Source organism: Neltuma alba, unplaced genomic scaffold (assembly GCF_004799145.2).
Source record: "Neltuma alba isolate B1F8T4 unplaced genomic scaffold, ASM479914v2 tig00004558_pilon, whole genome shotgun sequence".
Taxonomy (NCBI): domain Eukaryota; kingdom Viridiplantae; phylum Streptophyta; class Magnoliopsida; order Fabales; family Fabaceae; genus Neltuma; species Neltuma alba.
In genome coordinates, this window is record NW_021633765.1 from 512,645 (window position 1) to 540,456 (window position 27,812).

A 27,812-nucleotide genomic window follows, 5' to 3' on the forward strand; every position below is an offset into this window, starting at 1 on the left:
ACTAATTTTAATTTTTAAAATGACCATAATTATTATAAAAAAATGTCGTTTAAGACTAATAATTTTGATATTAAAAGATTAAAAATATAATTTTTAAAAGGACTATAATTATTAGTCATTTTGAAAATTCTAAAGTGAGATGAGTGTTTTTCAAAAGTGCTATAATGCAAATTAAATAGACACCTTCAGTGGTTTTAACGAAATCATTTTGAAAAATAATAATTTTCAGAAAAATATAAGTTTATTATCTTAAAAATGTAATCTTTCTGTTCAAGATTGTTTAGATGCTAGCAGTGGAATCTCTAGCTACCAGCGACAGCCAACAAAATCTCGGGTGAAGGTCATTTTTGTGAATGCTTGAAATTTTTAGTTACAACCAAACCTTTCACGCCCCCCCCCCCCAATCATATTAATTGATCAAATCTGACATTTATTTTTTTAACGAGAAAAGCGAAATTATTCACGATTTCGCCTTTGCTGCCTTGGATTTCGTGCTTTGTGAGAGTTAAGAACGAAGGTGGGGTGAAAAAGGAAAAGAGTGGTGGTAGGAAAATGAATTGGGAAATGACAAAGAGAGAGAGACAGGGCCTAGAGCAATAAACTTAAAGATGTGAGGCAGCGGCCTAATTACATGAAATAAATGTAAAGGTGAAATCCAAGGCAGCAGAGGTGAAATCATTTTGGCTTAATGCAATTTTTCCATTTTGCACCATCAAGTGTTTTTTTGTTTTTTTTCCCGGCCACCACCATCAAGTTTTATTGAAGCTTGTAATGAGAGGGCCTAATAGATACTCCCTCCTTTCTTATATGCACGATGTAAATAATTTTAAGCTAAAATAAATAAATAATTAAATTATATAAATAAAAATATTGTTAAAAATGACATCACGGGGCATGAAATTGATGACATGACATCAAGATCAAGATCAAGCCAACAATTAATGTTTGATTGCAGTTTTCATAGGAGTTCTTTTCTAGGTTTAAATGTAAATTTATCCAAAAAAGTCTTCACTCAGCATATACCGAGTTAGATATCTAGAAGTTTTTTTTATGCTTAAGGTCGCTTAAAAGGTTTTCAATTGCAGCAATGTGGCCTGTTGTCCAAATTTAACTATAAGTTAATTAAATATGCTAAATTGACATGTTCATATATTATCCATTTCATTTTTTGATAAGGTACAAATTTATTCAGGAAATTATCATTTAGAAACAAGTATGCAGAAATTTTTCTCGGGTGAAGGTCATTTTTGTGAATGCTTGAAATTTTTAGTTACAACCAAACCTTTCACGCCCCCCCCCCCCCAATCATATTAATTGATCAAATCTGACATTTATTTTTTTAACGAGAAAAGCGAAATTATTCACGATTTCGCCTTTGCTGCCTTGGATTTCGTGCTTTGTGAGAGTTAAGAACGAAGGTGGGGTGAAAAAGGAAAAGAGTGGTGGTAGGAAAATGAATTGGGAAATGACAAAGAGAGAGAGACAGGGCCTAGAGCAATAAACTTAAAGATGTGAGGCAGCGGCCTAATTACATGAAATAAATGTAAAGGTGAAATCCAAGGCAGCAGAGGTGAAATCATTTTGGCTTAATGCAATTTTTTCCATTTTGCACCATCAAGTGTTTTTTTGTTTTTTTTTCCCGGCCACCACCATCAAGTTTTATTGAAGCTTGTAATGAGAGGGCCTAATAGATACTCCCTCCTTTCTTATATGCACGATGTAAATAATTTTAAGCTAAAATAAATAAATAATTAAATTATATAAATAAAAATATTGTTAAAAATGACATCACGGGGCATGAAATTGATGACATGACATCAAGATCAAGATCAAGCCAACAATTAATGTTTGATTGCAGTTTTCATAGGAGTTCTTTTCTAGGTTTAAATGTAAATTTATCCAAAAAAGTCTTCACTCAGCATATACCGAGTTAGATATCTAGAAGTTTTTTTTATGCTTAAGGTCGCTTAAAAGGTTTTCAATTGCAGCAATGTGGCCTGTTGTCCAAATTTAACTATAAGTTAATTAAATATGCTAAATTGACATGTTCATATATTATCCATTTCATTTTTTGATAAGGTACAAATTTATTCAGGAAATTATCATTTAGAAACAAGTATGCAGAAATTTTTCTCGGGTGAAGGTCATTTTTGTGAATGCTTGAAATTTTTAGTTACAACCAAACCTTTCACGCCCCCCCCCCCCCAATCATATTAATTGATCAAATCTGACATTTATTTTTTTTAACGAGAAAAGCGAAATTATTCACGATTTCGCCTTTGCTGCCTTGGATTTCGTGCTTTGTGAGAGTTAAGAACGAAGGTGGGGTGAAAAAGGAAAAGAGTGGTGGTAGGAAAATGAATTGGGAAATGACAAAGAGAGAGAGACAGGGCCTAGAGCAATAAACTTAAAGATGTGAGGCAGCGGCCTAATTACATGAAATAAATGTAAAGGTGAAATCCAAGGCAGCAGAGGTGAAATCATTTTGGCTTAATGCAATTTTTCCATTTTGCACCATCAAGTGTTTTTTTGTTTTTTTTCCCGGCCACCACCATCAAGTTTTATTGAAGCTTGTAATGAGAGGGCCTAATAGATACTCCCTCCTTTCTTATATGCACGATGTAAATAATTTTAAGCTAAAATAAATAAATAATTAAATTATATAAATAAAAATATTGTTAAAAATGACATCACGGGGCATGAAATTGATGACATGACATCAAGATCAAGATCAAGCCAACAATTAATGTTTGATTGCAGTTTTCATAGGAGTTCTTTTCTAGGTTTAAATGTAAATTTATCCAAAAAAGTCTTCACTCAGCATATACCGAGTTAGATATCTAGAAGTTTTTTTTATGCTTAAGGTCGCTTAAAAGGTTTTCAATTGCAGCAATGTGGCCTGTTGTCCAAATTTAACTATAAGTTAATTAAATATGCTAAATTGACATGTTCATATATTATCCATTTCATTTTTTGATAAGGTACAAATTTATTCAGGAAATTATCATTTAGAAACAAGTATGCAGAAATTTTTCTCGGGTGAAGGTCATTTTTGTGAATGCTTGAAATTTTTAGTTACAACCAAACCTTTCACGCCCCCCCCCCCCCAATCATATTAATTGATCAAATCTGACATTTATTTTTTTAACGAGAAAAGCGAAATTATTCACGATTTCGCCTTTGCTGCCTTGGATTTCGTGCTTTGTGAGAGTTAAGAACGAAGGTGGGGTGAAAAAGGAAAAGAGTGGTGGTAGGAAAATGAATTGGGAAATGACAAAGAGAGAGAGACAGGGCCTAGAGCAATAAACTTAAAGATGTGAGGCAGCGGCCTAATTACATGAAATAAATGTAAAGGTGAAATCCAAGGCAGCAGAGGTGAAATCATTTTGGCTTAATGCAATTTTTCCATTTTGCACCATCAAGTGTTTTTTTGTTTTTTTTCCCGGCCACCACCATCAAGTTTTATTGAAGCTTGTAATGAGAGGGCCTAATAGATACTCCCTCCTTTCTTATATGCACGATGTAAATAATTTTAAGCTAAAATAAATAAATAATTAAATTATATAAATAAAAATATTGTTAAAAATGACATCACGGGGCATGAAATTGATGACATGACATCAAGATCAAGATCAAGCCAACAATTAATGTTTGATTGCAGTTTTCATAGGAGTTCTTTTCTAGGTTTAAATGTAAATTTATCCAAAAAAGTCTTCACTCAGCATATACCGAGTTAGATATCTAGAAGTTTTTTTTATGCTTAAGGTCGCTTAAAAGGTTTTCAATTGCAGCAATGTGGCCTGTTGTCCAAATTTAACTATAAGTTAATTAAATATGCTAAATTGACATGTTCATATATTATCCATTTCATTTTTTGATAAGGTACAAATTTATTCAGGAAATTATCATTTAGAAACAAGTATGCAGAAATTTTTTTAGTTCAACGTTGCTTTGGAATGTTTGCGGGTGCATGTCACGCCAAAAGGATCACATTATTATTAGATTATAATTACAGAGGAAAACGACATGTATTTGTTGCATTTAATCTCTTGAAGTTAAGGTACAAAACACCTTCAAAGTACTTGCATAACAACACAGAAGGTAGCAGTTTTATCTCTTCATATTTATTAAAAAAATTTCCATTTTAACATTATTTGCAGACATAGAAACGGTATTTTTTGTTATCCTTTTTGTGACTTTACTTGTGCACTAAAATGAAAGTTATAGTTATTTTCGATTAAAGAATTTAATTCAGAAAACTTTTGGACAACAACAACATAGTCAAATAATGTCTGTGATTACTATGTAATAGACATGAAGACCCAGAATGCACAAGAAGCCAGATTTGGACATAAAAGCTAACACCTTTCTCTCTTTTATTTGTAGTTTTGTCAAACCACTAGTAGATCCCAACCAGATTTGTGAAACACACTCACTTATTTTATACATAACATTACCATATAAAGTGAGGATGTACACCAGTAAAATAAGGCAAACCTTAACCCTGTGTTTAGTTTGAGGGAAATGGAGGAAAGATAAGGGGAGAGAAAATTTTAATGAGCTCCATTTAGAAAATTAGAGAAGTGGAGTTTGAAAATTTTAATAAAAAGAAAATGTAAGATAAAAAATTAATTAAAAGTTTTTAACCTCACTTTTTTAATTCTCCAAATCAAGTTTATTAAGATTTTTTCTCCCTTTTCCTCTCCGCAGTTTCCCTTGTACCAAAGGAATCATAAGGCTGAAATCACAGTTTTAGAGATACTTAAATTGTATTAACAGAATCTTCACAAGCTAACTATTCTGTGTGGTGCCTACTTCATTGTTGAAAATGGGAACAGAAGACCTCAGTGGTAAGAAAAATATTTTTTCACGCTGTTCTCTTTCTGTATCTGCAAAATGAGAAAAAGTACAAAACTTAAGTATATTTTCAAATTTAATCCTGTTCTGATTCTCACCCTTTCAAAGATATAAAAACAAATATTTGCCTTTGAAGACTAAAATTTTATTCTTTGATCCTTCTAATTCATCTTGAACATAAAGGTCTTCATTAACAAAATGCCTTCAATTTGTGATTCTGGACCATAAAATTTTCTGATTGCTTTTCTTTCTCCGTTTGGTGAGCAGTTGTGTGCTGGAACCTTTGGCTAATAGAGAAGTCATGCAAAAATACTATACTAATGGGCTTTGATGATTATATGAGATATAAGTAATATTCATCTAATTGAATATACGGGCACTAAGTAGAAAACAAAAGTAAAAAAATATGCATCTTTTAATGTTTGTAATTAGTTATCTATATTTACAATGAAAGCCAACAGAATGAGGAGAAATTTGACGTAACAAATAGAGATTACGGGGGGCACTGACGATTTGGGAAACAACAATTGAGCCTTTAAATTTTAAATGAATAGACTTGTTCACTTCTCTTTGCCGTGTCTTTCATCACATTTTCAATAACACTTCAACTTTATATTTCAAATTTTCTTTGAAAGAACATATGTATTTACGAAGAGTAAGAATTTAGATAACACATTTATCAATTTCTTAATAAAACACTCATCTCTTGTGTTCCAAAAAGACCCCTGATTAACTAGGCTTGTAGGCCTCAACACTGGCAGCAGAGGAAGAAGAAGAAAATCCTGTGTTGTGTTTACATTGAACAGGGGAACTCAGAAACAACAACTCAAGAGAAAACAACGTTATTGATGCCGCAATGAACCAAGTTTTTAATCTCTTACATGTTTCTGATTTCTAATTTCCATACCTTCCAGTTGAACACTACTTTTACTCTCCCATCAATATTGGTTTCATGAAAAGTTTGGAGGCCATAGTTGATTTTACCAGAGCGTTCCTGTTTGTGTTTCTGGATTTGAAAGAGTGGATCTCAGTGCTGGCATAGAAAACTTAGAAATAAACTTAGAGTCATTATATTACTTCATTCAAAAAGATAATCAAATTCAAAATCAATGGTTGATGTTTATGTCATGATGCTATTGTTCTGTAACAATGGATATTCAGTACAAAATCCAAGTTCATTTAATGAGGCATATCCTGCTTAGCTACATTGGAATAGAGCCCTACTTATTTTCAGCTAATGAACAGTAAAGTACGGAATACTAAACATCTTCTCTTATTTCAGACTTCGAACTAATACTCCTCGGATACTTAATATAAGACTTAATTAACTAATTTGAGTAACATACAGAACAACAATTTAGAAATACCAATTCTTTCAATGCCTAACATGCAGAACAACTGCATCAGGTACAAATAAGAGATTCCTATTAATGTGCATTGCACAAACCACAAAGCAGCATACGAAATTAGATGCATAGTGTTGAAAGTGATAATGTTAAGCCATGAGGTTTATGAGTGAACTTCATGGCTCAATAAAATCATGGAGCCTACTCGCCTCATCTCGCAATGAGAGCAAGGATGCCTCAATAGAAGCTAACTCATTTCTAAGAGTGGAAGCTTTGGCTTCAGTCTCTTCAAGCTTTCTCATGAGTTCGTTTCCATCACCACAGCTCTCGATGCAGCCATGCACGTAATTGAGCCAAGAAGCATCAAATCCAACTGCTTCTAAGGCAGCACAGCACTTTCTGATGTGATTTTGATCATCCTCTGTTAAGTCGCATCTCCGAGTGGTCCTCAAAATGCCAGTGACTTCGATGAATAAGGTAGCGAATACTCTTTGTCGATTTGTATCAAACCAGTCAAGGACTTGAGGATGACGCTTCACCCCAGCCTCCAAATATGGCAAGTTTTGTTTCGGAATATCACTAAACCACTTGTAGTCATTATAAGTATTCGATTCTGGTATTGATGAAGTCATAGTTCCTGGGGCTTTTGAAGGTGATGGATCTATTACTGCTGGAGATCAGAAAATTTAATAGAATGAGTCAAGTTTTGGGAAAATGAAATGAAATAAAATATCCTCTTACTAAAATAAATGCATTACTTGCTCTATCAATTTATGTTAAATTAATGGGATCACACCAAACAAAGACAATGCTGAACCTGCATGGGGAATCATGGTAGAGTTTGGTACATTTTGAGTGGTTAAACTTGAAGGCTTCTTGGTGTCGCACCTCTTAAGTCTCAATATATGAATTATATGATTTTTATTAACACTATGGTAGAATTGTTGGTTAATCCAAATAGTACGACAGGAAAACAAAGCAACAAAGATATAAAATAGGATAGAAACCTCTGTTTTGTGGTGTGGCAAGTTTTGGAGCTTGTGAAGGTGAGGGATGCATTGTTGCTGAAAATTAGAAAATATGATGAGCTAAGTTAAAAATAAATAAAATATTCTCTACCTAAAAGTGAATTACTCGCTCTATCAATTTATGTTAAATTAATATGATCTGGCAAAACAAAACTAATACCTGCATTAGGAATCTTGGTGGAGCTTGGGACATTTTGAGCAGCTGAAATTGATGGCTTTTTGACGGTGCTACACATCTCTTGACTCCCAATAGATGAATCATGTGATTCTTCTGGTAGATTTTAAAAAACACCATGAAAGAAATGTTAATTAATACAGTGATTAATAAATAGTTTTTAAAAACAAGATAAAGCACAAGATAAGAACCTGTATTTCGTGCTTTGGCAAGGCTTTGTGTGTCTTGGTTAGCTTGGAAGGTGTTATGTATTTCTTGTGTTCCAGTAGCTACAGAAATAATAAAATAAAACTGTATGAGACAAGACTTTTTTTTAATTTAAAACTAAAGTATTTTCTTTCAAAAAGTAAAAAATTTATCACTTTGTTTCTTCTTGCCAATTACAAAAATTGTTGGTTGGTCGAACAAATTCTCAGGAGGACAAGCTTTTGAGTCATATGGTTCTTCTGACAAATTTTAGTTAACATAATAAAAACTATAATAATTAGTTGATTAAGCTGGAACATTAAGTCAAAGATATATCAGAACAAGATTAGAACCTCTGTCTTGTATTGTAGCAGGGTTCTCTGCTTCTTGAGTTGTTTGAATTAAGGATTTTTCAATAGCCTCATTTGTCTCTGGAGTCAAAATAGGCAAACAATAAGTTTAGATACAAGATATCTAGAAAGAGAATGACATAAGATATTGGAACAAATTATAAAATACTTTCAAAAAGTTTAAACACAAAATTAAGGGAAAAACTTCTACAAGTATTTGATCCTTCATGGCAACTTGGAGACTACAAAATAATATGGTATCAATACCTGTATCATAAACCACGGTAGGACTCAATACAGTTTGAGCATCATGTACTGAGAACCTCCTCTTGCATTCATACGTCTCTTGAGTCCCAGTAGCTGGACAAATAATTTCTAAGAAAAATTAAAAAATAGAATGACACAAGATTTTGGCAAAAATTGAAATAACTTCCCCCTTCAACAAGTAAAAAATGCATTACCTTCTTTGTAGTCTACAACCATAGAAGTTATAGTCTGGTTGAACAAATTTTTACTGAGATGAATATCTGAGTCATGTAATTCTTCTCCTTGATTTCAATTAATACAATAAAAAGTTAGAATCATTCATTAATCCAAAGATTTCTATCTTTTAATATAACAAAGAAGTTAGAGAATAGACATGACAAATTTAGAGACAACAAAACCATATTTATTGAATTAAACCTTTATTTTGTACTATGGTAACGTCCCATGCATTCTGTGTCGTTTGAACAAAGGGTTTATTAATGCTTTCATGCGTCACACAAGTCCCAGTGGCTATAAAAATAAGTTAAACAAACCAAAAAGGGGGGGGGGGGAAGAATGAGAAGATTTTGGCAAAATACACATTTTTTACTTTCAAAATGTATAAAATGCACTTATCAATATACCTATGTCTTGAATTGAGGCAGGGATGAACATGTCTTCAGCATTTTGAACCAACGGTCTTTGAATGGTTTTATACATCTCTTTAATCTCTGTATCTAAACAACCATGTTCATTCTTTACAGAAAAAACAACAAAATAGAATGACACAAATTTGCAAAAAAAGATAAATAAAATTAACCAAAAAGCAATATTACTTTCTTCGCCATCATTCGGAATAGATCTTGTGGTCTGGACCCGTAAATTTTCACTTGCATGAAGTTGTAAATCCTGTGATCCATCTAGTGCATTCCAATTCACAACAGGAGATAATAAATCAGGAAGTACTATGATGGAGTCATTACATATTACAGAGCAATTTCAGATCATTTCTTGCATATCATATAGTCTGCAAAACAATACACGTCATTACCTGCATTACAAACTGTGGAACTGCTTAGAGCAATTTTGGTTGATCGAACTAATGGCTTTTCAATACTGATATTATACATCTCTTGATTTTGAAGAGCTACACGATTATTTTCTTAAAAAAACTAAAACTCAGTAAATGAAATGACACAATTTTTCAAAAATAACAGCAAATTAGTTCTATCTAATAAAAACGAAAAAATGCGTTACTTTTTTTTTTTTTTTATTGTCAACAATTTTAGAAGTTCTTCTTTTTCTGTTGATCAAAAAACTTACTTTCAACAATATAGCCAGAGAGTATTGAACCCAAATGTCATATCGAAAAAATTTTAGATCATTTATGGAAACTGTAAACCAAAAACAAGTTCGGTACCTTCATCTTGGATCAGGGCTTCCGAAGCTTGTGAAGTTGATGGATCAATAGCTACATAAACAAATCAAATGGAATTCAGAAAAAAAAAAAAAAAAGAAAAGAAGTATGATTCACATTTTAGGAGAAAAAATTTGTCATTCTAAAAAAGATTTTTTTTTAAAATTACTTGCTCTCCCCCCCCCCCCCACAAAGCATATACTCAAAGACTGTAGAACAAAATTAGTACCTGCATTGTAAACCACGGAAGAGCTTACTACATTTTGAGCAACTGGAACTAAGGCGTTGTCTAAGATCTTGTACATCTCTTGATTCCTAACACCATCTGAATGTAATTTTTTTAGCAGAGTTTGGTTAACGTAAAAGAAAATTAGATTATTAGATGATCAAAAGAATATAATAATAAAGACCAATTAAACTAAACACATTTTATTTGAAAAAAAAAAAAAAAGAATGTTGTGTTTTAACAAATTAAAAAGCAACATTGGTCCAAAAACTTAAGATTTAAGTTGTCAGCCACACGCACAGTCCTCACTTCACTCATATTTGTGGAACAGAGCAGAGGGAGAGAGAAGAAGCAGACGACATCGGGGAAGGAGGGGGAAGAGGAGAGACGGTACCCACACACAACACTGGTTTTAAGAATGATGGGGCCTATTGAAATCTACTTCTATTGAGGAAGAAGCCAACTTATTAAAGATGAGAAACAAGTGTGTGAATGTCTGTGTGGGTGCATGAGGGTGATGCTTGCTGAACCGAATTGTTGAATCTTGAAACTAATTATAATTTGCTGTTTTGAGGTTTCCTAAATGTTAAACAAGTAACTCAAAGCACTAAAAGTATGATTAAGGATGCTTAAAATTATGATTAAAAATGTTATTTTAGAGGCTAAGATAATATTCCAAAGCTGGAAAATTTCCGGACTGTTAGATATGGTCCCATGGTTTATATGGAAAGGCAAGGGCTAGGATGCCTAAGATAATATTCATATATAGTTATGCGTGGATGGAGAGTGAAGAATTGAGTCTTGGAAGTTGGAAATTTAACTAGAGGTTACTATTGTTGCCTCTGCGGGATCAGCAACAAAATTTGATGGTTAAAAGTTATGTTAAGACTGTTTGGAGGATGATTACACTGTTGATTATAAAGCCAGAAGGTTTTCAAGTAGGGGCTGAAAATTTTGCTGTTCTTGAGCTCCTAATGTAGAATATAGTTTTAAAATATTTATAGAATACTCAAACTAAGAAAACATGAACAGTACCTGCATCTTGAACCATGGTAATGCTCAATGTGTTATCAGCATCCTGAGCAACATCTCCTCCACAAGTTTCATGCATCTCCCGAATCTCAACAACTAAACAAACAAGTTTTTTTTTTTAAAGGACAATATATATTTGTAAAATGCTAATAAATCACTTCTTTCCAAGTAAATAAAAAATAGTATTGCATAACTGGATCAGCACCTGCATCAACTTTTGTAAGACTTAGTGTGTTTTGACAAGCTTGATCCAAGAGCGTCTCAGCGATTTCACAGATCTTTTGAGTGTCAATACCTAAATAAATAAATATAAAATGTGATATGAGGTTGTAGTAATAATAAAATAAGGTTAACTTGGGAAAAGTAATATAGAAAGCCACTAGAATCTATAAAGAAAGAAAATTAAGGCCAATATTTGAGTGGTAGAACGATTATTTATGAATAAACGAAAAATAGAAAACAATCATAATTAGTATACCTGTATCTGTATGTGGAATAGGAAGTCTGTGGATTTCTTGCTTCCCTAAATCAACAATCTCATCATCAGCCCTTGACTCTGCTCCATGCTCCTCAATGCTTAATGCTCTGCTTTTGCCTACACTCTTTTCCTGTATCTGACTGCTTGAAGATTCTTTGGGGTCATCTTCAATTCCTTCTCCAATTGCCTAATTGAGTCAGGCAAGGAAACATCATATTATGACACTTAGTATTGTTATATAGTTTTTCCAATTGAGGTCAAAGGCAGACAAGTAGAGTTTAGCGCTCTTGGGGGCAGATAGAAATTTTGGGGGGGGGGGGCGGGGACAAGAAGAAGAAGCAGCAGCAGCAGCAGCTAAGAAGTGCATAAAAATTTTTGGAATTCACTTTTTTGACACACATACCTTGTCTATGAATAACTGTTTAATGGTGGAGTTAAGGTCCCCTTTCCAACGTTCCTTTCCATCTTCCACTTCCACGGATTTCACAAATGGGGCAACTATGAATCCAGATGAAAAATTTTGCATTTTGTGGCATCCTATCACTTTAAGTGTCACCAAAGATGGGAATATGAAGGCGTGATTTCCAGAGCAAAAGCTGTTGAGGCCTGTTAAACAAGTTAGTTCCAAATACTTCAAGCTTTCAAATTTGACCTCTTCTTCTGATCCTCCTTCATCATCCGTCATCACAACTTCCTCTAACATCCCACAATTGCTAACCTCTAAGCTTGTGAGGTGGACGAGACTTTTAGCAGTGCAAGTTGTCATGAAGTACATAAGCCCATTGCAATCCTTCACTTTCAAGGAAGTTAATTTTTTGAAAAATGCAGAAGGTGTTGTAAATCTTGTTATCTTTGAACATTCCTCTACACGTAGATCTTCAAGGTTTTGAACTAGGGGATGAGATGCTGAGTCATCATCATTCCATATATGCTCAAGCTGATCCAATTGAAATAGCCACAATGTTTTAATTTGAATGGGACTATCAATACTGAAACAACCAATTTCTTTTGAAGGAAAGAGTGTTTCAAAAGAACTACAACGTGCTTGAAGTGTGGTTATAGTAGGGAATTTTTGGATCAAATCATTTATAAGCTTTATTGGAGTTTCTTGAAAGTATTGCAGATGAAGCCTTTTTATGCCTTGAAATAGATTTTTCTCATAGTTGCCATTTAATATCCTCATAATGTCCTTTTCATTTAATGGCAACTCCTCCAAATTTTGGGACACCTGAAAAGACAATATATAATTTGTTTCACCATATAATCAACTAGTTAACATAAACATTTTTTTATATATATAGTTTTACAAGATACATGTGTAATTATAGTTTTCCTTAACCATGCATCTTTTTGTGTAGAAAGAATGAAATTAAAGATAGATAAATAAAATAAACATAAAAAGAATGCATACCTTTTCAATATAAAACAAAGCTTGTTTAATGTGCAAATCAATGCCACCCTCTCTAAGCTGCTGGGAATTGGAATGGTCAAATGCAAATATTTGCAATTTTTCACATCCACGAATATTTAACCACTTCAATGATGGACACTCTAGAGTGTATTTTTTTGGATAAAAATTAGTGAGCTGTGTCAAATCATGTAGCTGTAAGATTGTTAATCGAGAAAAATCAAACTTGAGTTCTTCCAATCCTTCTTCAGTTGAAACGATTTCCTCAACACCACAGGAGTCAATGAGAAGCTCTTCAAGTTGCCTCAAATTTTGGCACAGTGATGGTGAAAACACATATTTTAAGTTGTTGCATTTATCAACTTTCACAATCTGTAAATTTTCAAAGCTAATTATTTCTTCTGCTTCTCTGTTCCACACGTGTTTCAAATTTGGAAGACTTGAGAGTATTAATTTTTTCAACTGGCTCACTTCCCTTGATTCCATTGCTTTGTCTTCTAATGCTTTTACATCAAATATTGCTTCTAATGAATCACACTCTGATACTTCCAATTCCTCCAAAGTGTTCAACAATTGCAATAAATTTGATGAGAAAATCATGTTGGATAAGAATGAACATTTACGGACCACCAGATGCTTCAAATTGCAGAATATTTTCGGCTCAACTTGGCCATACCATAGTTCTTTCAGTTCTGGATATTGAGAGAGTTCCAAATGATTGAAACTCCTGAATGCCACCTGTGAAAATTATTATCAAAGCAATAATAAAAGGGAATTAAAACAGGTTAAACAATGTCTTGGAAAGATTGATGCATGTCCCATGAACAATGAACTTATTGACTATTGACAAAAATTAATTGAACGAAATTATTTTCTTTGCTGTTTTTATGTTTTAACACAATTAAATAACTTTTAGAATGCATTTAGATAGATGGATTTGGATTTTACATTAAAATCTCATATTTAAAATGATTTGTTTAGGTAATATAAAAATTTTAAATTTTAAAACAAATATCAACTGGCAGAAGTTTGAGCTATAACAGTAATAATGATTTATTTAGGTGTGAAATAACTAGATTGAGGGAAAATGTAAAATTAAAAAAACTATAATAGAATAATTTACTTCAAATATTGAGATAGTTTCGGGTGCTCGAAACTATAAAATGCAACCTGCAAAAGTTGTTTGTATATGTTAAGTGAAAAATAAAAGGGAAGCAATGCAAACTAAACAATATAACAATCGGCTTTTCTAAATGTTTTGCAATGAGGTTTTTTATCATGAGAAAAAAATTGAATGGAGTCCATATAGAGAGAATGGTTCAATCAAAACATAATATGTGAAAAGAAACTGCGATGGAAGGACATTACATAGAAATGATATTTTGACGCTCTTCATGTTGTGATTAATTTCTGCTGGAAAGAAACAGAACATACCATATCTTGGAACATCTTGTTGACTGTTTTAGTAAGATCACCTTCCCAACACCACATTCCATCTTGTTTATCTGTCAGTATCTTTTGAAGCATTGGTGCACTTGTCTCTCTTGCGGAAAAGCTAGTCATTCTTGGACACTGCCTTATTACAAGTTTCTCCAACAATGGAAGCTTCAAGAAGCAGTTACTAGAGCAAAATATCCGGAGTTTTGACAAACTTTCGAGCTCCAAAACTTCTAGGCTGTTGAAGGCGATCTCATTTATGTTATCCCCTCCTTTTTCTGCCACAATTTCCTCAACTGATATACACTCCCTTATCTTCAATGTTGCTAACTTGACTAGACTTCTTGCTGTCGAAGAGGTAATTAAATAAATCAATCCATTGCAATTTTGTACCTCTAAATATGTCAAGTGATAAAAGGTTATGGAAGAAGGCACCAAGTGGTTTAATTTGGAACAATGATCTACAACCAAGTGCTCAAGAACTTCAACTAGAGGGTCTATTTGGCATCCTTGTTTACATATATTCTGGAGTTCATTCAAGTGTGTCAGTCTCAAATTTTTTATTCGTGTTGTGTTCTCACTTTTTCCTCCTGGATTGATAAGTGCTTCTTCTGAAAATATCTCCTTGAAAGAACTCCCTCCCACAATGAGACGCTCAAGGCTGCTCATGTTTTGAAGAAACCAGTATGGGAAAGTCATTTGATCATCTCCAATCTCTAGCAATGCAAGAAATTTGAGTTTCCTGAAGTTTTCCCCAGAAAAGTGGCCCTGTAATATAATGGTCAAATGCTCACTGGATAGGGCCAACTGCTCCAGGTTGCTCATCACCTATACCATATGATTGGAGCATAAAATAGAGCTTCATTATGTACTGGAAGTTAGAATATCATAGATTAAAAAGCTAGCATTCATTTCTTGTCCAGAGCAATGTCGAACCAGTAAATTAGTTTGATGAATGTTTAGTGATATACTCTATATATGCACAATGGTTGTAAGTTTTTCACTAGCCAAGCTTATTCATAGCCTCGAGAAATCTAATAACACAGGCAAATTTGACAGTGTTTATACTAAAGAATTTTGTAACATGCTAGTGACAGATTATATACATAATTAAACATGACTGTTAACTTTGGATGAACATGAAGATTTTACTTGTTGAGAATGAGCCATACCTCTTCGAGTGTGAAAAGAGGTTGTTGCGTTGAGACACAGAGATTACCATGAGAAAGACTTCCTTGGCTACTTGTACCTTGTGTCTTGAACAGCTTCAATTTTTTACAATTAAAGACATCTAATTCTTTTAATGATGAACAAGATAAACTATGATTTCCAGCACAAAATTCCTGCAAATCATGTAAATTCCAAAGTACCATTGAGGTTAGCTGATTAAACTCAAATTTGACAAGATTATCTAAGGGTTCTTCTCTCTTGGAAACAATTTCCTTCATCTTTTGAGCACTCTTTATTGTAACTGCTTCAAGTTGATGCAGGTGCTTAGCTATGGAGAATGGAAAAAGGAACTCTAAATCTCCACAGTTTTCAACACGTACAACTTGCAGACTCTCAAAGTGAAGACTTGACTGACGATCTGTGCTCCAAATTTGTTTCAGCTTTGGCAATCGAAGCAAGGTTATATTCTTGAGCCGTGTTGTATCATCTCCACTGTACATTTCGTTGGCCCCCAACTGGAAAATTTCCTGCACTGATTTGCAGGCTTCGACCATCAACGTCTGTAGAGTTGCAAATACTCCGTTCATGTATGTTGGAAATATATGCTGCATTTTCTGACACTTTTTCACTTTCAATGTCTCAAAGCTACCCATGGAATTCGGAGTTAGGACAGGGTGCCATATTGTTTCCAAGTTTTGCAAGTCTTCTATTATTATTGTTTCCAGTTTGGGTAGAAGTACCTGCGATCACCTCAATAGTTGTACTGTTAGTTATAAACTATACTTGGGATAAGTTGATAAAAACAAATGCATAATTTGAGTAAACTCTGCTTCTGGGAAAATAACAAGTAAGCTCTGTTTGGAACAGGTCAAGGCCACGCCACGTACTTGGACAAGTTTTCAAAAATTGACGGCATACAGATTTGGTCAGTGATTACTTCCGGCGTTCATGCCTCCGTGTTAAGGGGTTTTGTGCAGTCGACAAGCCCATTTAGCGAGAAAAAGGATTATATGGGACTCAATATTCCTGTGGCATATGGCACAATACTGGATGATTTGCCACAGTAAAAAGAAATAAAGTTTGATTGTTCATGACACTTCATTGTATGTAATTACTTATATCCTTATCAAAATGTTCAACAAAACCATGACAGGTACATGGGAAACCAATGATATGAACTTGACAGGTAGCATAAATAAAGAAACTCATAGTTTTTATCTGGGAAACCCGCATGTACAGTTGTCATGTTTTTATGATAGAAATTATTTGATTGATTGATAGTAATAACACACGCAATTACATTTTTTTTGTCTCAATTAGTTAATTTTAATTTCACTTCGTTTTGTTGGATTTACTGCTCTAATTTTTTAAATATTTTTTGAACTTTTTTTAAATATTCTAAACACTAATAATATTTAAGCTATTCAAAAACTCTTACATTAGAAAAACCAAAATACAGAACCAGCTTATCTTCATTTTGCCTTATGTCTTCTCACCGATAGCAAACATGACAATATGATTTATGAACCTTCGTTTAGTGGTTGTTTAAAATTTCAAAATCTTAAAATTTATTATATAAGGTATTTAATTAAAAGAAATATATAATTTATATGTCTCATAGAACGTTTGAATAGTGTTTTTACTTTTGCCCACCAAATATCTCATATGTATTAAAATCATTTTATAAATATTTATTTCTCAGCACTTCAATGCTGCATAAAACAAAAAACACAAGGCTATGCGTAGAGTTCATAAATCATGCTGTGAAGCACAAGTGTAAGAAGAGCAAGGCTACGCAATGGGCATCATGGCTTCTAAACTAGGCTATGAATGCAAAGAACTCTACAAGATTATTCTCCGGAGCTTATTGACTTCTTAAACATAATTTAATTGGCAGAGAGAAATGTGACCAAATAAATAAAATTGTTCCTTGGATTCTTTCTACGTTTATGTGTACAAAATTATTTCAAGTACATTTCCACAACTCTATACGAGTGTGTGAGAGAGAGAACTTAGAAGCAAGTCGCACACCTGTGCAATCGAAGATGCTTGTTGCTGATGCTGGAATTTAGCCTTATCTTCTTTTTTTTTTTTTAGTTTAAAAACTTGTTTAGATGCATTATGTAGTTTGCTACTTGGCCACATTTTTTCTCATACAGAGATTGCTTTACTGTTGGTGAATAACAATCCAGTCTTGTTTTTACATTAGCTATAATTACACGCTTTGGCTATAATCATCGAAACTAAACAAAAAAGCTAAACTTTCAAGAATTTATAGTTGAGATATGTTTTCAAGAACAAACAGAATATCTTGCACCTTTTGATAACATAAGAAACAAAAGAAGAGTAAGACAATAGCATCTTTATCTTACTTTATGAAAGAAACTAAAGCATACCTTAGCAAGAAAAGACAGAGGCTGTTGACATTGGACTTGAACTTCTTCCTCTTCCCTTTTCCCTCCGAGACTTGGTTTCCATATGTATTGGAGTTTAGGCAGATTAGATAGGGCGATTTTTCGCAGATGACTCGCCCCTTTCTCTGATATTGCCCCTTCTTTTGCTACATCAAATTCAACCACAACTTCTAGTGAATCACAGTCTTTTACGCGAATTTCTTCCAAGTTCCCCAAGGCTCGCAGCATATTTGAAGGAATAAGAACATCTGATAAAAAGTCACAATGTTCGACTGCCAAAGATTTCAAATTACAGAATATTTTATTCTCAATGGGACTGCTCCAAGAGTCTTTTAGCTCAGGATACAAGGATAAATCAAGATGCTCCATATCACGGAATGCAATCTGCACGCAAAGAAATTTCCGATGTTAGTTACAACAGAATGGCAACGAAGAGCTGTTAAACAACAGACCTATACTTGTTATTATCAATACTCTGTTAGACACCAATTTTTAAAGGGGAAAAAACATACCTTATTCCCATGGACCATTTTTATTGTTCTGTTCAAGTCGCTTTCCCAGCACCATTCTTCGTCTTTCCCCTCTTTGGTTATTACCTTTCTGAGCATTGGCGTGCTTGTTGCTCTTTCACAGAAGGTTTTCATCCTTGGACATTGCCTCACAACAACTTTCTTCAACAATGGGAACCTGAAGAAGCATTGACTGCTAGATGAGAAACTATTGAGCCTTGGCAAGCTTTCCAATGCTATAGTTCTCAAATTTCTAAATACGATTTCATCTCTTGTCTCATTCATCTCCTGCGTCATTATTTCTTCAAGTGAATTGCATTCTTTTAATTTTATTTCTTGAAGATTGACCAAACTTGCTGCAGTTGATGAGTAAATTAAGCTTATCAATCCATTACACTTTTGAATCTTCAAATATGTCAGGTGGGAAAAAGTGACGGAGGAAGGAACCAAAGTTTTCAAATTGGCACATTCTGTCACATTCAAAACTCCAAGAACCTCAAGAATTGGGTCGATCTTGCATCTTTCTCTACATATGTGTTCCAGTTGTAGATTATGCAGCGTTAAAACTTCAAGCTGGGTCTTGATTTCATTCTTGCCTTCCTCATATGCAACTCTTTTGTGTTGGAATATCTCTTTCAAGGAACCATGTTGGACAACTAGAGTTTTCAAGTTTGGTGCCTTTTGCGCAATTGAGTCCAGAAAAGTTGCTGCTGTTTTGTTGTCAAAATAAGACATTCGAAGAGTCTTCATTTTACTCAAATAACGGTCCTTCCATTGTGGGTCTTCCAACATCATTATGGCTTCTGTGTTATTTAATGTCCAATTTTCCAGCTTCGGAATCACCTGAAACATAACATACAGCTTCATTATTTTCTCCTACATATAATAACAATACGAGACGTTTACTCACCAAAAGAATACAATAAGAAATATTTACCCATGACCAAAGAGGCACATTTGGGTATGTCACTGAAAAGCAAAAAGCTTCACGTAAAAAGTCCGTGCATTTTTCCTTTTTTCATTTAATTATCTTCTGAAACATATTAATATAGTTTTTGCTTACCTTCAAACCATACGAGATATATTTTCCATAAGAAATATATTAGAAAGTTGACATACGAGCTAGTTGAAAGGAAAAGCTACTACTTTATAACAAGTTAGATACATATTTCTGAGATGAATAAACATCTGATGACCATACCTCTTCAACCAAGAAGAGAGGATCTTGCATAGAGGGATGCGGATTTCGGTCATCACCACTCTTGCTATGGTTTCTTGTTCTCTGTCTCCCTAATAACCTCAATTTTGGACATTTGAAGACCCATAACATTTTCAATGATGGGCACGTTAAACTGTGACTTCCACTATAAAATCTATCAAGTCGAGGCATGTTCCAAATCTGCAAGATGTGTAATTGATCAAAGTGAAATATGGCTGTTTCCTCTTTCTTTGCTACAATTTCACTCATTCCACAAGAATGCATTGTGAGTTTTTCGAGTTGATGAAGATCCAGGGCTATTGAAAATGGGAAGAGATAGTCTAAGTTTTCACATCCTTCAACATGGACATCTTGGAGATTGTGAAAGCGGAAATTTCCTTGGGGGTCCTTATTCCATATTTGTTTCAACTCGGGCAAGCGAAGCAGATGCAGGTTCTTCAATTGTGTGGCCTCTTCACCAGTGATTTCATTGTTCGGTAATTTGAATATCTCTTTCACTGAACCACAATCAGTGATCTTCAATGTCTCCATTCTGCCAAATGTTGTGTGCATATCAGATGGGAAAATATGCTCAAGTTTCTCACAATTATTCACCTCCATAGTCTTCAACCCTTCAAATTGGGAGTACCATACTTTCCTTAACCTTTTCATGTTGCTTATTATGACAGTCTCCAACTTTGGAAACCCAACCTGTGATCATGCGCAACTTGTAAGTCCATATAATAAACGATGGCAGCTACACAAGAGCAGATATTTGACGTTTAATGACTTGGCACTTAATTAAATATGATATAAAATGCTGAAATCGTATAAGTTATAACCTCTTCAATTGCAGCACTATTTCTCCCCTCTGTACCAATTATCTCCTCCATCATCTCACACTCTCTTATTTGAAGGTCCTTAAGATTTGGAAAACATCCAACCATAGAAGAAGAGATTAAATACTTCAAGGCACTACACTCTTCCACACTCAGCTTAGCCAACATGTGAAAACAATTGGCTACAGAAAGGCTATCATCCTGCCAAATATTTTCTACATGGATTGAACTCAACTTTAGAGTCTCCAAATTAGAAAACTTCACCTGTAGAAAAAATATTTTATTCTTATTGTGGCAAATGAATAAATGAATGAATTGTATGATCATGACGAGAATATCGAGAATTAATCAAATTAACTAAATAACGATGATGTTATTAATCTTATTTGGCCCAAAATCTGATGTCATGCTCGTATAATAAGCTAGTGCTTAAAAATGTTTGTTGCTTGAAAATTTATATATTATATCTCATGAGTCATTCTATGAAAATTAAATGATTAAATTATAACTTAGCAGCTGCAAAAGTTATCAATCGTTTCATATTATAATGCGCCATATATTCATTTTCATTTAACACTTACAACCATGATCAAAGTGGTTTTGAATTTCATTTCTTTTTAATTGCCAACAGTTTTCAATTTCATATCATTTCTTGGTAATTTGACCATGGTACAAGTATGAAAAAACACCGAAATAATAATGAGAACAGTGAAAATGTTGTTGGCAAGAAAAGTGAAAATGTTGAAAATTTCGATCATACAGTGGATAATGTTTTACTTAGAACTAATCGATCCCGTAATCGAACAACATCATGCACATATATGGTCAAACTTAAAAATCATTTTCCTAATTACATTTTCATTATTATTTATAATCTTATCTTATTATTTTAAAAATGTATCTACTCACAGTGGAAAAAATACAATATAAGAATAAAACAATTACCTTCCCACTGAAAAAAGATGATGGAACGTTAGTTTGGAGTGACAAACTCTGCTTAGTTGTTGAAGACGTCAGCAAACCAGAATAGAAATCCTCGATCCCTGGCAAATATCGTAGGATCAAGGATCTCAAAGAACAGAACTCAATATTGTCATCAGAGTTTGGGAAAGAGTTTTCTCCAAATACAATCTTTCTCATAGAACTGCATTCTGAAACTTCAATCTCAACAAGTTGGCAAAGAGCTTTGACCATCAACACTGAGAAAATATACTTCAACTGCTCACAACATTTGACTTTGATGGATCTAAGTTGTGCAAATGAGTTATTCGTAAAAGAGCCATGACATATCTTCTCCAATTTATTGAGATTTTGGAGTACTAATGTTTCCAATTTTGGAAAGAAAACATGACTAATCAGTTTTCTGTTCATTGAGTTGATGATGTGTTGAATTTCCCCATTATTTTGGATGTGAAGGTGCTTTAACAAAGGAAATCCTTCTCCATTCAAATTGTAAAGCACATCGGAGATTCCATTCACTTCATCCAAGGACAAATCCTCTACTCCTTTAATAAGTTCTTCTATCCCATGCTCCAAATGAATGACAGTATCAAGCTTGACCTTCAATATTTTGGATGCCCCATAATTATTAGACCATTCCCAGATATCTCCTATCATTATTTTGTATCTATCGGGTTCGCCAAACATTAGCTCCCTTGGTAGAACCCAAGCCCCTTTGCTCTGAATTTCTAGAGCTGTTAAGTGTTTCAAATGCCTAAGTTCAGAAAGGGAAGCATTTTTGTTTTCCTCAGTTGAGTCTTCTTGGTCCCACTTGATGGAGGTATTGCCCAAATACAACTCCTCCAATTTGGTCAATCTTGATATAATGTTAGAAGGAAAGATTTCAATTCCAGAATCAGTCAAATCCAACATTTTAAGATGAGTCAACTGCATTAGTTCACTAGGCAACGCTATCATAGATGACCCATTGAGGCTAAGAATTTCCAAATTCGTTAAAGCTCCAATGTTGGTCATATCTCCTAAAGCACAATGATCCAAACAAAGTGTTCGAAGGTCACTAAGATAATGAAAAGATTGGGGCAATGAAGGTAAGTGCATGCAAGTCAAATCTAACACTTTAAGGCTTTTCATTCCCTCAAAGAAAGATTCTGGGACACTTAAAGATTCATTCTTATTAGACAAAAAAAAAAGTTTAATATTAGGACATTCTAACCTTTCAGGAAGCTTAGAAATGTCACACCAATTCAAGATGATTTGAGTGCATCTTTGAAGGAATTCCTCTGATGGCCATTTCTTTAATTCATCACCCCTTCCAATTTTGAAAACATGATGATCTCTTGAAGCAATTGAGACTGCTACTTCATGTACAATGTCATGCATTTTAGCTCTGTCATTTGACTTGTCTTCGAGCAATAGACAAGATGCCTTTAAGGAACCAATTAAGCTATGAAGTTTAGACCTTGCAAGTTTTGGAGAATAAGTTTGCTTGAATATGCCTAAACCTATAGCATATTTCAACAAGTATTTAACAGAAATTAGTGGACCTACTGATCCACAAAGCAGGAAAAGTGCCTTCACATCATCACCCTCCAGATGATGGTAACTGAACTCCAAACTTGAATAAATTTTCTCTTTCATTCCTTCCTTATCACCAATCTTTAACTGGTTTAAGGCATCTTCCCAATGATCAGTATTATGTTTATTTTTTAGTGCTCTTGCCACTGTCACAAGAAGAACAATCAAGCCCCCACATTTTCGGGCTATGTTGATTGCCTTGTCATGCAAATGACCATCTTTAACAACATCGCCCACCATTTCTTTAAACAAGTTCCAAGCTTCTTCTTCATTTAAAACATCTATCTTAAAATCTTTCTGAGTCTCCAATTGTTGTAATATCTTTAGATCCCTAGAAGTCAATAATAACTTGCAACCCTTATGATCATTCGAAGGAATTCCAAGCTTTTTAAATTCAAGTACATCCCAAATATCATCTAATATGACCAGGATACGTTTCTCATTTTCAATTCTCTGCTCGAGGCGTAATGCTCTTCCAGGTATGCTCATCTCCTCAAAGCGAAGACCCAAAAAATCTGCTATTTCACGTTGAATTCTTTCAAGATCTGGAGCTGGGGATATGTTAGCCATAACAACTTGATCAAACAACTTGTCATCTTTAACCTGTTTAGCAATTTCTTCAACTAGAGTGGTTTTCCCAACTCCGCCAAGCCCATAGACCCCAATCCGCCTTAAGTTTGGGTCTCTTAGGGCCAATATAATTTCCTCCTTCATTTTCTTTCTTGACCCAAGCTTTTCACTGCTTGTAGCAGAAGTGAAGCCTACTCCCTCTAGAGCAGGCAAGAATGCAAGTGGATAAATGCCACCTTTCTGTTGCTTTACTTCAGCAACAGTTATAGCCATTTTCTTTGCTTTTCTACTGAGTTGGTGCCGTGACTTCAAATCAGGGAAAGGTCCCATGCAGCAACCAGCTTTCCTATGACGAGGATCATCACCAAGTTTCTCTGCCACTTCTATGATTTCATCCACTCTGTTCAGCCAGTTTTGTGCAGCATCATAAATTTGGCGTCCATTTCTTCTTTCTGCCTCCACTTCATTACTTATAGTTTCCTTCTCTCTCTTCAGCTCGTCAACTTGATCCTTCAGATTCTTGAAATTGCCTTTGTAGAAAATCAAATAACCCAATTGCCTTCCAATGGGTGCCACGGTGTATTCTACTATCGGTTCTAAAAATTTTCCAGCAATGGTCGTGACAATATCCATTCTTGTTTCCCGATTTAGCTGCATAACAACTCAAATATAAGATCAACTGATAATATGAAGAGCAGCTGATAAGAGAAAAGTTGGCACCAATACTAATGTCCATTTACATTCATACAATGTGTAAGATATCATAACTTTTTAAAATTTTAAAATTATAATTACTAATAATATACGTGTATTGTCTCACCAAACCGAAAATGCATTCTAAAATTATCTTTTCTAATACTATGTTTTTTATATTATACATAATTAAGATTAAGATTTTTTTTTTTTTTTGTTTGAATGAACTTTTAAATTAAAATATCTTTCATTGTTGGAGAAGAATTTTAAACAGTTGAAGAGAAGAAGCAGAATAAGTTAGTACAAATTGTCAGCATAAAAAACTTCCCTTCAATGTAACAGATAAAAATTATGAGATAATCCTTAAAAAAAAATCAGATCAATTAGCGCATTAATGAATTTTTGCCCCAAAAAAATCAACTTTTTTTTGCCATAAAAAATCAACCTCGTGCCTACTTATCGTGAACAAATTGAAAATAAAATTAGTGAGAATAACGAAAATCGCTTGTTAAAAAAAAAAAAAAACCTGGTTATATATCCAAAACTTCTAAAGTGCACACTTAGATTTTCATATATGATTGTTCTCAACAAAAGTAACGGTATATGCAGAAGAATAGTAGCGAGAGGAGGAATATTTAAACCATCTTTTTTTGAAAAAAAATTAGTTCAGATCTAAAGACTTGTGCAGGCGGTACAAACACCTTTCAAGAAAAAAAAATAGACTTTTTTTTTTGGCAAGATTGACGGCAAAAGAATTTTTTTAAAAAACTTTTTCCCCTAATTTTTAAATATTTTTATGATTGAAAGCCACCAGTTGATGCAGAAGAAAATGAACAAGAGAGATATGTACACGAAAAATTAAACACAAACCCCTTTTTTTGTGGGGTTAGGAGGTTTAAAAACTAGCTTGTAGAAGGAAAATAGAAAATAAGTGGAGTTCTGCATAACCCAAAAAGAGAAAAGAAGTAAAAAAAGAAAAATATTATTGTTCATAACAATTCAGGTCCAAAATATCTAAATGTAACCATCAAAGAAAAAGATTGTACCTGTATTACTTTATGATCAGCACCACTTTCTTGCGTCCCTAGTAAAGCACAGATGAAGATGCCACCAAAATTTGTTGTAAACTATACACTTCTTCTTCTTAGACTTTTTTCCGCCCACAACAAAAGCAGCAGTGTATGCAGAAGAATAGTAGAGAGAAAAGAAGTCCTCAAACCATTTTTTTTTTCTTTTCTTAAAATTTAGTTCACATCTAGGGATTCAAAATCTAGTTAAAAAAGAGTTTTTTTTTTTTTTTCCTTTTTAACTTGGCAAGATTGACAAGAAAGTAACCTACTTGATCAACGCAAAAGAAGAGTGACAGCTAAAGAGATTTAAAACGAAAACACCGCCATTTTGTTTGACAAGAACGCAACAAACTGTTTTTTTTTTTTTTTTTTACCAAAACGCAACAAACTTAATGCAAGAGAAGAGTAACATTTTTTGAAAGTTAACTTATGTCTGGAAATAACCAGAACAAAGTCGATCAGAAAATTAAGAACAAGGAAACAAACATAGTAAACATAAAAACTGGAAACATTTTAGGAAATGAGAAGCTTGATTTGAATTGATCTGGTCAGCAAGTTGAAGGAAACTGCCAAAGAAAGTGGAAGAACACGGAGTGGTGATGAAGAGTTTGAGAGGAATCAGAAACACCAAGAACACGAAGAAGAAGAAGAAACAGTGAAGTAAGCTTGATGGGAGTACCGACAAGAAGGAAGTGAACAAACACACAGAGTGAGGATTGAAATGGTGTGCGACTTGAAGAAGAGAGAGTTGTAGGCTGAGGAATGCGAAGACCAAGAAGAAGAAGATAAAGAAAGACGATAGCTTTAACCATCGTCTTTATGAATTCACCCAAGGACTTTTCAGAGTCGTCGTCAACTTTACCATTCCGTTCACAACCTGTCCACACAACTTTACTATTTTACACGCTCCCATCTGTTTCCGAGCCGAACACGCCTCCCGCCTCCCCAGATTGCAGACACTATAACCAAAAATGAGATGAGCTGTAAAGTTGAAAGTAGCAAATCTGAAACCTGCAAGAATGACCGTACATGAAGGGCCCACGCGGTTGAAGAAAAAGAGTACGGCTCGCCCGTGCAGTTCTCACAAGTGACGGCGTTCACATTCTGTGCTCATCCCGCGCTCATCACCTGATAAATAATCTGGCCGTTCAGGTCTAATTTAGACGGTTTAAATTTAATATTTTTAAATAATTATTTAAAAATAAAAAATTATATTTTAAAAAAATAATAATTAAGAGATTATTTTTATTTTTATTCTATACCTATTAAAATAATTACTTTAAAAAATTAAAATTAAATCTGAACCGTTCAGATCTAATAAGTATTGGGTGCTCATCAAAACTTACGAGCACTCAATGCAAATCCTAATATGAGCAGCGTGCTTCATTTTATGCATGTTTTGTGCTATAGCGACAAAGAAGCCACCAAAAAAGCTAATAGAGCCAAATAAGGTACAGCTGTATGATATTTTATTTTAACACACAGTGGTGAATCTGAACGTGAAATTGAGGGGTGTTGAGGAAGGATAAATTTCCAAGTGGGCATCATAATTTTGGAGAATTTGCCTCTACTATCTCAATAGTTTTACACCTACTAAACCAACCAAAGCCTATAAATATATATATATATATATATATATATAATATAGAGAGAGAGACGCGCACGCACATAAAGAGGGAAGAAGAGGAGGAGAGAGCGATAACTTTACTCAGTTTAAAAAGAAAAGGCAAAGATAACAAATTGGAAGGGGGCAGATAAGATTCTCTATCGTTTGACAAAATTGGGACGTGGCTTTTTTACCAAGAAGGAAATGAGACATGATTTGAATTAAATAATATAAAATTCATATTATATTATTTTATTTTTAAAAAACATGCATGAAATGAAAAAACTCTCTTAATATTTTTTTTTCCAACAATAATCTCTTAATATTGGTAAAGCTTAAAAGAAATGATGATTCGTTATTAAGAATAATAAATCTAAATTATTTAAAACTGTCAGATCTGATCAGTATGTAGACAATACTATAAGAGAACTAAATCCTAAAGTTACCTTGACCAATCTGAATGAGAAGTTGACCTTCTTGTGATTGAGATGTGAGAGAGACAGCAACTAAAGTTCTGTAGTTGAAAACCGGAGAGAAAAAAATGAGAAACAAGAAACAAATTATTGTTCATGCCAGTCCAATTCCAAAATCTGTAAGCTAAGAGAGAGATTTTACCTGTACCACTTTATTACAAGTACCACTTTATTCTTGCGTCTCTGATGAAGGACGGATGAAGAAAGCACCAATACTTGTTCTAAATTGCACACTTCTTCTTCTTCTTAGATTTTTACATACCGTTGATAAAAACAAAGGCAGAAGTATACGCGGAAGAATAGTGGCAAGAAAATAAATCTTCAAACCAGTTTTTTTTTCCTTTTCTTTTTTGAATTTAGTTCAGATCTAAAGACTTATGCAAGCAGTAAAAAACCCTTCAAAAGAAAAGACTTTGTTTTTTGCTAGATTGACAAGGAAGCAACCAACCTAATCAATGCAAAACAAGAGAGTGACAGCTATAGATTTTTTTATGAAAAAACCAACCTTTTTTTTCTGAGTGAGTTTATATTGAACAAGACAGGCAGTAA

General features: G+C 33.8%; 2 protein-coding genes across 2 annotated transcripts in view; both read right to left on the reverse strand.

Moving 5' to 3' along the window:
• The window catches only part of LOC114745211 (uncharacterized), a 92,395-nt gene extending 80,224 nt beyond the window's left edge, over positions 1 to 12,171 (reverse strand). Inside the window, exons 1-9 of the mRNA XM_028933360.1 lie at positions 11,745 to 12,171; positions 11,348 to 11,528; positions 11,069 to 11,158; positions 10,867 to 10,959; positions 9,835 to 9,930; positions 9,609 to 9,659; positions 9,240 to 9,251; positions 9,025 to 9,108; positions 8,833 to 8,925 (exon numbers count right to left, since the gene is read on the reverse strand). Of these exons, the coding sequence (XP_028789193.1) occupies positions 8,833 to 8,925; positions 9,025 to 9,108; positions 9,240 to 9,251; positions 9,609 to 9,659; positions 9,835 to 9,930; positions 10,867 to 10,959; positions 11,069 to 11,158; positions 11,348 to 11,528; positions 11,745 to 12,116 (1,072 nt within the window). The 5' untranslated portion in view covers positions 12,117 to 12,171. The remainder of the gene's footprint in view (positions 1 to 8,832; positions 8,926 to 9,024; positions 9,109 to 9,239; positions 9,252 to 9,608; positions 9,660 to 9,834; positions 9,931 to 10,866; positions 10,960 to 11,068; positions 11,159 to 11,347; positions 11,529 to 11,744) is intronic.
• Positions 12,149 to 27,501, reverse strand: LOC114745206 (uncharacterized). Its single transcript, XM_028933356.1, has 12 exons — positions 27,486 to 27,501; positions 25,161 to 25,229; positions 21,262 to 24,072; positions 20,320 to 20,517; positions 19,481 to 20,188; positions 18,283 to 19,122; positions 17,753 to 18,154; positions 15,359 to 16,096; positions 14,184 to 15,014; positions 12,753 to 13,487; positions 12,212 to 12,569; positions 12,149 to 12,183 (listed from the first exon to the last, which is right to left on the reverse strand). Exons 3-12 carry the CDS (start codon positions 24,052 to 24,054, stop codon positions 12,149 to 12,151), a joined length of 7,638 nt encoding a protein of 2,545 aa, XP_028789189.1. The 5' UTR covers positions 24,055 to 24,072; positions 25,161 to 25,229; positions 27,486 to 27,501.
• Positions 27,502 to 27,812: the final 311 nt, after the last annotated feature.

Coding starts and splice junctions, on each gene's coding strand:
- LOC114745206 (XM_028933356.1), bottom strand. CDS start 24,054: ATGGATATTGTCACGACCATTGCTGGAAAATTTTTAGAACCGATAGTA. Junction 20,518..21,261: donor CATCTTTTTTCAGTGGGAAG/GTAATTGTTTTA, acceptor AATATTTGGCAG/GATGATAGCCTTTCTGTAGC. Junction 18,155..18,282: donor AAATGGTCCATGGGAATAAG/GTATGTTTTTTC, acceptor CTTTGCGTGCAG/ATTGCATTCCGTGATATGGA.